The sequence below is a fragment of the Pan troglodytes genome, chromosome 9, assembly GCF_028858775.2.
Source record: "Pan troglodytes isolate AG18354 chromosome 9, NHGRI_mPanTro3-v2.0_pri, whole genome shotgun sequence".
NCBI lineage: Eukaryota > Metazoa > Chordata > Mammalia > Primates > Hominidae > Pan > Pan troglodytes.
The window spans coordinates 58,509,089-58,521,471 of NC_072407.2; the positions used below are offsets into that span (position 1 = coordinate 58,509,089).

Consider the following 12,383-nt stretch of genomic DNA (forward strand, 5'->3'; position numbering starts at 1 on the left):
GTTTAAGCTAATGTTGCAGCTGGTTTCATCTTCTATCCAGACAACTAATATTTCCTCCATATCAGTAGTTAGGCTATTTCACTTTATCATTTATATGTTCACTGGAGTAGCACTTTTAATATTCTTCAAGAACTTTTCCTTTGTATTCACCACTTGACTAATTACTTATCACAAGAAGCCTAGCTGTTGGCCCATCTTGGTTTTTGACATGCCTTCCTAACTAAGCTCAATTATTTCTAGTTTGATTTAAAATTAAACACATGTGACTCTTACTTTCACTTGAACACTTGGCCGTTATTGTAGCATTATTAATTGGCTTAATTGCAATATTGTTGTGGCTCAGGAAACAGTGAGGCCCAAAGTCAGGGAGAGAAGCTGAGGAACAGCAGGTCTGTGGAGCAGTCAGAAAACACACAACATTTATCAATTAAGCTTGCCATCCTATATGGGCACAGTTCATGGTGCCCCAAAACAACTAAAATAGTAATCGAAGGTTACTGATCACAAATTACCATACATAAATAAAGTTTTAACTATCACGAGAATTATCAAAATGTGACATGGAGACACAAAGTAGGTATACATTGTTGGAAAAATGGTGCCAATAAACCTTCAATTGCCAAAAAAGAATAAAACCCCACAATATCTGCAAAGATCAATAAAACAAATGAAATAAGCTATGCTTGTATAAGGCTTGTATCTGAAGTTTTTTTTGTTTTGTTTTGTTTTTTTTTTTGAGACAGAGTCTCGCTCTTTCACTCAGGCCAGACTGCAGTGGCTCTATCTCGGCTCACTGCAAGCTCCGCCTCCAGGGTTCACGCCATTCTCCTGCCTCAGCCTCCTGAGTAGCTGGGACTACAGGCGCCAGCCAGCGCACCCGGCTAATTTATTATATTTTTAGTAGAGACGGGGTTTCACCGTGTTAGCCAAGATGGTCTCGATCTCCTGACCTCATGATCCACCCGCCTCGGCCTCCCAAAGTGCTGAGATTACAGGCGTGAGCCACCGCGCCCGGCCTGGTACTATCTATCTGAAGTTTTAGGCATCCATTGGAGGTCTTGGAATACATCCCCCATGGATCAAGGGGTACTACTATATCATATGTTTATATATATGTGTATTTATGTATATACACAGCCCTACACATATGAGGTATGTATATACATAAATGTGTGCATATACATATATACACACATATATATGTATGTGTGTAGAGATATATATATACACATACATAGTTACATACACATAAATATATACAAAACACACATACACATGCCTAGAATCTACATAGAGAAATTTAGTAGAAAAAGGAGGTATAACAAAGTTATTACATTTCTTTAATTCTCCAGATGTTCTTGAAGAGCAACTGGATTAGAAACTGTAGATCTAGTGAATGGTTTATTTTTTAGGTAAGCATATTGAGTCCGGAATAGGGAAATAATTTTCATAATTATTCATGCATTTATATATTTAAAAATTATTTTTGGCCTATTTTGGGGAGAAACAGAAAACTTCTATCAGGGACTGTAAACACCATGAAGACAAGCAAAGACACAGAAAGGGATGAAATATGACATTGTTGCAAGCTTTGGCTATATTTTAGAGAGGGTCTAGACTGTAACTTTATAATGTGGGGATATCAGAAACAATATCTGATGAAGTGATGTAAAATGACACTGAGAATTATTTTCAGCGACCCACTTTTAAAGATGAGCAGACAACAAAGATTGCCTTTATTATGTCAGAAATCAATTGACCATATATATGTGAATCTGGTTCTCAACACTTTACTCCATTTTATTAATTGAAGTGTATTTTTTTACCCAATATTTCACTATCTTGGTTATTTTAGCTTTGTGGTAAGTCCTAAACTCAGTCCCATTCACAGATTGTGTAAACATTCCAAATTTATTCTTCGTTTTCAAAACTGTTTCGACTCCGTTTTTTTTAATTTTGCATATAAATTGTGGAACCAATTTCTCAATTTGTACAAAAAATTCTTACTTAATTTTAACTAGAATTGCATCGAATCTATAAATCAGTTTGGGATTTTAATTAATAGATAGTTCACAGTTAGGCTGCCTTCCAGTATCAACTTTCTTTTCTTTATATTTTACATTCAGATTTCAGAAACCAATATTTCCTATCTACCAATATACAATCTCTGGGTATGGAACCTAGCTAGACATTTATGTATTTTCCATAATTTCCCCAAGACTTACTTATGTACATAGCTGGGTAGTAGCTTATACATTAGTATGTAGAATCCCCAAGACAAGACTAAATTCAACGCAAAAAGTTTGACCTTTATCTCTGCCAGAGGTCTTATATTCTAAGGTCCTATTATATAGAACATTATTATCTGTACACTATTCCATCTCTCCTGTCAATATTTCCTATTCATGTATTCATCTTTATCTCTTCTCAAGGGATAGAACACTCAAGGTGTCTAAATCTGCTTCTCATACAACTTAGAATTATAGCACTTTAAAGTCAAAAAAGTAAACTTTATTAAAGATTGTAAATCCTGTCATGAGTTGCGCTTCCATATTATTTTATTACATGTCTCCAGGATTTCCAGAGAATGTGCATGGTATATTCCCAGAAAAAGGAAACTGGAAATCAGAGAATTTCTCATCTTACTGGCATCAGAGCTGGGACTATGTCTTGTATCATTAGGATTCTTTTCCACTGGGGGATCACTTTTTTTTTTTTTTTTTTAGCCAGAAGCCAAAGTTCTTTCAGGTAATCATTTTCATCATGTAGTTCATTACTCCAGAAACATTCACTTGTTTACTATTTTAAAAGTATTCTTGATACATTTCTGTCCCAGAAAAGAATTAGTGTGTGTTTTCAATGGGCCATCCCTGAGGACTTGAAGAGCTTGAGAAGCCGGTATAAGAATCCACATGTATAATATTTATCATGTATCTAATTGAGCGAGCAGCTTATTTCCACACGTAGGAGGAAAACCTCTTTATTACATATAACACATTATAGAAGCTATATTATATTTGAAAATATATGCTTTAATATTTAAATATAAAAGGATTCTATTAATCTCAAAAATTGTACCACAAATTAAATCATATGCCTTCTAGGATATATACCACAGAAAATATAAAGGACTTCCTACATATTTTCGTGAATAGAGCCATAAATTAGAAATTTGTTTTAATTTTTTTCTGATGAATAGTCAAAATAGGGGCAGCAGGATTAAGGGACAATGTTTCATATTTAGAAAAATTATTAGATACAGAGAAAATTAACTTTCAACTAGCTTTTGGGTATATTTCATTTTGGGTTCAATTTATTTTATTTTCTGATACAGGAATACCAGAAAATTTAAGTTTATTGTAAAAGTTAGGTAATTGACTAAGAAGCAAGTTTAGTTATTATTTTAAATTTTCATATTCTATTTAAGCTTAATATCTTTAAATAATTTAATAACACAAAAATTCTATTTTACATAGTTTCTAGGACATAACATTTCTAAAACTATGGCAGGTTACATCAGGGTTGCACTGTGGTTCTATTAAAATATTGATTTTGTAAATTCCTGTTTATATTATTATATAAATAAAAATTTTAAGTCATATGTTATATGTATGCATTATTCACATGTAATTAAAAAATTATTTATTAAAATTGATCTTAATGCATCTCATAAAAAAGAACTGTGCAATCACCTCATGTTTATGCAGTTGAACGAGGTATATGTGAAAGTTTCATCCAATCTTACTTATCCTTTGGTTTGGAAGGAGAAGTAATTTTTCCAAGCTTATGCTGCTAAACATGACATTTAAACATAGAGTTTTAGAGTCCAAATATAATTCCCAGTATTCTACAGTTGTCTTATTTCAGATATCTTAGGAAAATAAAGTCTGGAATTGTAATGTAGCTGACCTTTCTCCTCTATGTGGTGGTAAACATGTATTTTGTAATGGACTCCTTTGGTAGATTATTAGCACATTTTTCAAAATTCACTGGCATTTTTTTTTGAACCGTGCTTCTTCTTATCTGGCTAATTCCTGTTTGTTCCTGACTCTTGTCAGTAAACGTTTGTATATATCCCATTGATTCTTCTAACACAGAAAGAAAGAGAGAGAAAGAGAGAGAGAGGAGAAAATATAGGAGAAAGAGAGGATAGGAATTTGTATAAGAGAATTGTATTTTTTTATGACTCAAAAATACATTAATTCATATTTAAAATATTTATTGATAACTTTATAAGCTATTTTATTCACATAACACAAACAAAATTACTTAATATATTTGTGTATGTGTGTGTTGTCATGAGTAATATGTAAGTAGTCTGGATTTACACAGAAAGTGGAATTTAACTGAATTATATCTTTTGCTGTAGAATTTTCTAAGAATCAAATGAGAATTTTTGTTTTGTTCTGTAGTCCCTCATTTATGAGGGTATTTATTTTGTATATTAAAAAAAATCTTCCACATGGATCTGTTAGGACATTTCTATAATAATATATATAAACACTTGGCCTTTTTTTTTCTTTCTAAAAGTGGTTTTAGTCTTATTTGTTCATTCTCTTCTTAATGTGTGGTCATCTTAACATGACAAAATTTTGGTATGTCTCACATCATGAATATAAATCATTTGTAAGTCACTGAATTCAGAATGGACCTGCATATGACAGAGTTGTCACCCCTTTTAAAACTTTCATAATCTATGACATGATAAAAGAAAAACAAAGTCACCTTGCTTAAATCTCCCCTCTAATTTTACCTCTAAATTTAGTGTATGTAGTACTAAACCGTTTCAATAACAGGTTTTCAGTCTAGATACAGAAGTCCCTGTAACCTTGTTACCTTTTTTCTTTTAATTATTTATTTATTTTTGGTCGTGTAATTGTCTTTCTTCATACTTGTCAATGTGAAACAGAATGATACCATCAGCAAAGAAGTCCAGAGGACAAACACTACTTTCTTGCAAATATAGTAATGTTATTTTTTAGCCAGATATTCTATAATTTTTATTAGTTATTATTGGTGATTTTTATTTCATAGTAATTTTAGAAACTCTAAAAGCAACTATAATATATTAAAAGAATGGCCATGATTTATTTTTAACAGAAATATAAAATAAAATAAAATAAAATACATCCAAGGACTTTGCAAAAATAACAAACATATGAATTATTAGTAAGATATATCTCACATTGTTATTAAGTTGAAATTTAAAAACAGTTATGATAAATAAGGTACAGAGGCCAAAATTTGCCAACTAGGTGATATATATTTCAGGAAGAAAAAATCCTGAAAATAAAACACATTGTAATGTTTGTAAAGGTACGTCTATCTCCAGAATACGGTCTGCTCTTCTATGTAATGGAACAAGATAATTGCCAGAACAGAGGACACGAAATGGTTTTATTTAAAAAGGCTGCTGCATGCGACAAGTTGAAATGTATGTCTGACTTATCCCCATTTTCTAGTCATTTGGAAGCCTTTTAAATTAAATAGTTTTGATATTTTTAAAAATTTAAATTCAACTGTGCTGTGAGTGTGGTTTCTCTTATTTTAAAATTGTGAACATTTACAAAAGACATTTCATGTACTTCATCACAAATCTAAAACTGTACTCAAGTGTGTGCTTTCCACTATAACATATTTAGTTTTAAACATTTCTACATTCAGTAATCTTTGTGAGCTTTAGGACATAATATGAGAGCAAGCAGTAAAAAATTCAAATGAAAATTAACTGGAAAATAAAATCACTTTAATTAGCAGGGTTTTTTAAAAACATGATAAATTTAGCCAAGAAATTAATTACATATTTTTTCCTTTTACTTATACAGTGAAATTCATCTATTTGGCTCCAATTACTTCATCATTGTCTATTCCATTACTATCAGGGAAATTATTATGCCCCAAGAAAAAAACAAGGATACAATTGAATGGACTCCATTTTCACAGGCTATAACCTTTATAACCTGTAAGTAAAAACTGAAATGGACAAGTTGTCATCAGGTTTGGATATATACAGGAATCCACTGAAGAACAAGACTGAAGTCACCATGTTTATATTGACAGGCTTCACAGATGATTTTGAGCTGCAAGTCTTCCTATTTTTACTATTTCTTGCAATCTATCTCTTTACCTTGATAGGCAATTTAGGGCTGGTTGTGTTGGTCATTGAGGATTCCTGGCTCCACAACCCCATGTACTATTTTCTTAGTGTTTTATCATTCTTGGATGCTTGCTATTCTACAGTTGTCACTCCAAAAATGTTGGTCAATTTCCTGGCAAAAAATAAATCCATTTCATTTATCGGATGTGCAACACAGATGTTTCTTTTTGTTACTTTTGGAACTACAGAATGTTTTCTCTTGGCTGCAATGGCTTATGATCGCTATGTAGCCATCTACAACCCTCTCCTGTATTCAGTGAGCATGTCACCCAGAGTCTATGTGCCACTCATTACTGCTTCCTACGTTGCTGGCATTTTACATGCTACTATACATACAGTGGCTACATTTAGCCTGTCCTTCTGTGGATCCAATGAAATTAGGCATGCCTTTTGTGATATGCCTCCTCTCCTTGCTATTTCTTTTTCTGACACTCACATAAACCAGCTTCTACTCTTCTACTTTGTGGGTTCTATTGAGATAGTCACTATCCTGATTGTCCTCATCTCCTGTGGTTTCATTCTGTTGGCCATTCTGAAGATGCATTCTGCTAAGGGAAGGCAAAAGGTGTTCTCTACATGTGGCTCTCACCTAACTGGAGTGACAATTTATCATGGAACAATTCTCGTCAGTTATATGAGACCAAGTTCCAGCTATGCTTCAGACCATGACATCATAGTGTCAATATTTTACACAATTGTGATTCCCATGTTGAATCCCATCATCTATAGTTTGAGGAACAAAGAAGTAAAAAAGGCAGTGAAGAAAATGTTGAAATTGGTTTACAAATGAAGAATATTTTTAAAATTGAGTAAACGTGAAAAAATTGTTGAGTGTCAGAGTTCACATCTCTATATTTTAGTTAAAGTATTTGCATATCAAAGAATACTTTCAAAAACGCATTAAGCAGCCTGCCAATGCAGCATTTTTCAAATTTAAACAAATTGCATCACATATATGCCAATTAATTTGTTCAGAGACCTATATTAAATATTATTTGATATAAATATATTGTTGTTGTTACCAACCACACACTACTAACAACAGCTTTCACAGTAAGTAAAAATCAGTTACACACTTATAACTAGTAAGTGAATCCTACAAAATCCTGGGAATTGATAAATGCTTACATGGCTGATAAAAAGTTTTTGCATTCATTGTGGAGTTACTTCCTCAATCTATAAGCCCTAAGAAGAAATATCCAAATTTTACTTTACTTTCCCTAAATGTGCCTTCATAAACTGAGATCTAGTCAAGCTTCCAAACATGCTTTTTGCTGTGTTTATATCTACATCATGAATTCTTTCCACAATTAAATGCTTTCCTTGCCCCTTTTCAACCACAGAAGCTGATTGTAGTCATTGTGAAACTATATTGGTTGTAAATGCTAATATTTATTGAGAGTGTTCTGAAGGCTCAGGAAACACTATACCCCAGGAATGAAACTATGACATATGTATAAAAGACTGCTCTAAGGTCTGACAAACTAGCATATCCTTGCTCACTTTGTAGTCCTGCCATTATCTTCTATCTAATCTACTTTACCTATAAGAAATGACTGCAATGTCATCCTTCCAAAAAATTTACACCTAGTGAGCAAGCCCACAGAATGGAAATTATTTTGCTTTACCTTTACTCACATCTGGCTTTACTTTACGTATTCTGCTTTAGTAAGTTTTGTTAAAACATTTATTTGAAGATTCATTAAAAGTGGAAATTAATTGTTTTTTCAAAAAACACACACTTGTCCCTCCAAGGATATTTTTATGTGAATTAACCAGAATGATCCAATCATAACATAGTAGCCACACTTAAAATTTCAGATATCAGTTTCTAATCTTTACTAATCAATTATGCAAAGAGAACCCAAACTTCTCTTTTCGAACAAGCAAATGCTTGCAATCAAAATCTGTACTAAATTTCCTCTTAAAAAAATAAATCTATTTTTAGATACAAAACCCTGATTACACTGTAGACAAAATTTTCTTAAAAAAATAAGCTATTTGAATTACAGAATCTTAAAATGTAGTTTTCTGTGTATGATCTTTTGGGGAGAATGTTCTGGAAGAAAATTTAATATGCTTCAAAAATGTGTCTAAATAAATAGCTGTCTCACAAAATTTAAAATTTCTGCAGAATTCCAGAATCATTTATTTTTTTGAGGGTTTTTCAAATTATGGTGTCAAAATTGTTAGGTAACGTTTTAGTCAAAGTTGCTATCTCTTTTTTTGTTTTGTTTCTCTTTCAAATTAGCAAAAATAGTCATTCTTTGAGAAAGGAATAGGCAAGCATTAGGTAAAATGATGCACTGACATATGCCTAAAAATATCTGGTTAACAATGCATTCAACAAACTCATTCAGAACTTGTCAAGTTAACCATCACGAAAAGTTCACTATCTCTCTTTTTATCCTAATCGATTAGAAAACAAATGGTGTGAATAAGCAGTCTCGAATGACCTGCTATTTGTTCAGGTCAAGGTGAAAAAAAATGGTATATTTAACTCTCAAGTCAATAGAACATTTTGTTACATATCTCAGCTCAATTACCTTTCCCCCCAAAAGAATGATTTGACTCACTATGACCCCATGGAGCCTCTCTCACTTATCACAGTTGCCATTTAGCATGTGGTGTTGTGATTTTATAATATATTATCCAGATCTACCATGATGCTGACATTGTAACTTTCATAAAAACAGGCATTGGGCATATTTGTCCTCAAAATTGTATCCGTGAGTCCTAAAAGAGTACCTAGAACTTATGGTTTGCTGACAAAATATTTATTAAATAAATAGTGAGTACATGAATGAATTATATTTAATACTAATAATTAACTTATGCTTATCAGGTACTGGACAATCATGTAAAAGTCTTTACTATATTAACTTATGTAATTCTCATAACTTCAGGAAGTGATTGTAGTAATATCTTTTAACAAAGTTGAGGAAACAGCAGCACATAAATTTTAAGGAATTTGCTCAATGCCACATAGCTCTAAAGGGTGATGTCAGGATTCACATCTAAGCTGTCTGGTTACAGAGTTCCTGTTTTTAAGCTTGTTATACATGGAGTGAAAGAACAGATTTATCTTTTCACTTTACCAACTTTATTAGTCATCCTCCAGAGAGCATTATTGAGAATACTGAAGCTCCTCATTAAGTCTGTGACAGAAATAAGAAGAAAAAGGAATGCATTTTAAAAGTACTGAAAATGTGGTTTCCACTGATTTCGCCATTCATTCCATTCATTGAGATGTAGAAGTTTCCAGAAATCAGTATGTCAAAGAGGTATCCGTATTCTTATGTTTATGGCAGCATTATTTGCAGTAGCCAAGATATGGAATGAACCTAAATGCCCATCTACAAATGAATGCATAAAGAAAATGTCACACAAACACACACACACACACACACACACACACACACACACACACAATGGAATACTATTGAGAAATAAAATAGAATGAAATCCTGCCATTAATGACAACATGGATGAAAAAGTGAGTGAAATAAGCCAAGCACAGAAATACAAATACTGCACAATCTCACTTATATGTAGAATAATAATAATAATAATAATAAACAACTTGATTTTATAGAAGTAAAAAGTAAGTGAAAAGTGGTTATCAGAAGCTAAACAGGGTAGTGGAGACAAATTAAATGAGGTTGGTTGATTGATATAAAATAACAATTAAACAGGAAAAGTAAGTTCTGATGTTTTATTACACAGTAGGGTGACTGTGGCAGTAACAGTGTAGTATGTATTTTAAGATAGCTGGCAAAGAATATTTTAAATGTTATTCCACAAATAAATGATAAATGTTTAAAGTGATGGATATCCTAATTACCTTGATTTGACTATTTTACAATGCATACATGCATTGGAACATCACAGTGTATGCCATAAATAAATATATACCATTCTTTTTTGTCAATTATAAATTTTAAAATTAATTAAAAATAAAAGTTATTGGAAGTGAAATTTCATCTGGATTTGACAATTCATTTTATTTATTGAGACCTTTTGAATTTGCAAGTTTTGAGCCTATATGATAAAACAAGACAAATATAAAAAGTAAAAGTGAGAGAGAAAAAAAAGACAGAGAGAGACACAGACAGACAGAAAAAGGAGAAGGAAGGAAATAGGAAGGGGACACACTGGAAAGATGAATATTGTAGAAGTTGAGTGGTTAAGATCAGTTATATGTATACTGATTCTGAGGTTCCATTACGTTTTTAATGCATAGAACTAAAACTCCAGAAGAATATTACAGTGGTGAGTGGAGAGTTATCCAGAAAAGAAACATTTGAAACCGCAGTATTGGGTGGGATTTTAAATGATATACAGAACTTCTACTTCCACACAGAATTTGGAAAGCAGCAAAGTAAATTCTTCTCATTCTAACAACTTAAAAAGCCAAGTAATCTTCAAAATTATAGCTTTTCATGAGTCTGTCAGAGAACCAAGGTTCAAAACATCCAAGAAATCTGAATTCCAAAGAAGACCAAGTTACTTCAAATGTAGATGAGATGCCTGAGCATCTCTTTCTTTCACTGTGGGCACAGAGTATGAGATATATTTGTTCACCATACAGATAGGAAGAAATTACTGGCTATATACCCAAAGGATTATAAACCATTCTAGCATAAAGACACATGCACACTTATGTTTATTGCAGCACTATTCACAATAGCAAAGACTTGGAACCAACCCAAATACCCATCAATGATAGACTGGATAAAGAAAATGTAGCACATATACACCATGGAATACTATGCAGCCATAAAAAAGGATGAGTTCATGTCCTTTGCAGGAACGTGGATGAAGCCGGAAACCGTCATTCTCAGCAAACTAACACAGGAACAGAAAGCCAAACACTGCATGTTCTCACTCATAAGTGGGAGTTGAACAATGAGAACACATGGATACAGGGAGGGGAATATCACACACCAGGGCCTGTCGGGGGGTGGGGTGCCAGGGGAGGGATAGCATTAGGAGAAATACCTAACGTAGATGATGGGTTGATGGGTGCAGCAAACCATCATGGCACCTGTATAACTATGTAATAAACCTGCGTGTTCTGTGCATGTATCCCAGAACTTAAAGTATAGTTTAAAAAAGATGAAATTAGCTTAAAATTAAGTAATTTTAAAGGCCAAGTGAGAGTTATTGGGAAAAGCAGGAAGTCCTAGAATAAAGGAGTTTGCATTCACTCCCAAGGTTTTCTCTGCAGGCCCCCAACAAGCATTTATGAAAAAAAAACAAACAAATAAAATTAACTTCTTCAAATATCGTTTTTCCTGGTTGTCTTTGACTAAAGAGCATGAAAATTACTAGAATAAATGCTTTAGTGGAGAGGGTAAACACCATGCATGAATATGTGAGAAATATCAGAGATGGAAAATATATGGACGTATTCAATAAAATTCTATAAATAAAAACTCATGCTCACAGTCACAATATCTGAGACAAAGAATTTCTTTCACAAGCTTATCAGTAGATTCAGTAACTTGAGAAAAGTATTAGTGAACTTAAAGATAAAGCAACATAAATTAACCAGAGAGAAAAGTTAAAGAAAAAATATGGAACTAAAAGTTATCAAAGAACTGTAGGGCAACATCAAACAGTCCAATATACATACAGTTAGTGTTTCAGAACAAGAATCAAGGGAGAATGGGTCAGAATAAACATTTGAAGACAAAATGGTCAAGAATTTTCTAAAAATAAGAAAACATAAAATCACAGGTACAAAATACTCAGAAGACCCAAAGAAGGATGTGTTAATCAGGGTTCTCCAGAGAAACAGAACCAACAGGATGTATGGGGGAGGAGGAGGGTGAAGGATTCATTACAAGGAATTGGCTCATGTGATTTTGGGAGGCTGGCAATTTCAAATTCTATGGGGTGAGTCATTAGGCTGGAGATCCAGGATTATTGATAATCTAGTCGGAACCCATGGGCAAAGTGCTGTAGAACCAGGAAGAGCTGGTGACGTAGACAAGATCTGAAGGCAGTCTGCTGGAGAATTAGCTCTTGCTCTGGAGAGGCTAGTTTTTTGCTCTATGCAAACCTTCATCTAATTGAGTAAGGCCAACCCACATTATGGAGGTCAATAGGCATTCCTCAAATGCCACCAATTTCAATGTTAATCTCTCCTAAAACATCCTTAGAGTAACGAACACATTAATGTCTGACCAAATGTAAGCACATCATAGCCCATTTAAGTTGA

At 32.9% G+C, this 12,383-nt stretch overlaps 1 protein-coding gene across 1 annotated transcript; it reads left to right on the plus strand.

Annotated features, from left to right (window-relative positions):
- The first annotated feature begins 5,924 nt into the window (after positions 1-5,924).
- Positions 5,925-6,947, plus strand: LOC740517 (olfactory receptor 5T3). The gene has a single exon (XM_024347512.2). It carries the CDS (start codon positions 5,979-5,981, stop codon positions 6,945-6,947), a length of 969 nt encoding a protein of 322 aa, XP_024203280.2. The 5' UTR covers positions 5,925-5,978.
- The last annotated feature ends 5,436 nt before the right edge of the window (positions 6,948-12,383 follow it).

Excerpts from the sequence above, each read along its gene's own strand:
- LOC740517 (XM_024347512.2), top strand. The coding sequence starts at position 5,979 with ATGGACAAGTTGTCATCAGGTTTGGATATATACAGGAATCCACTGAAG.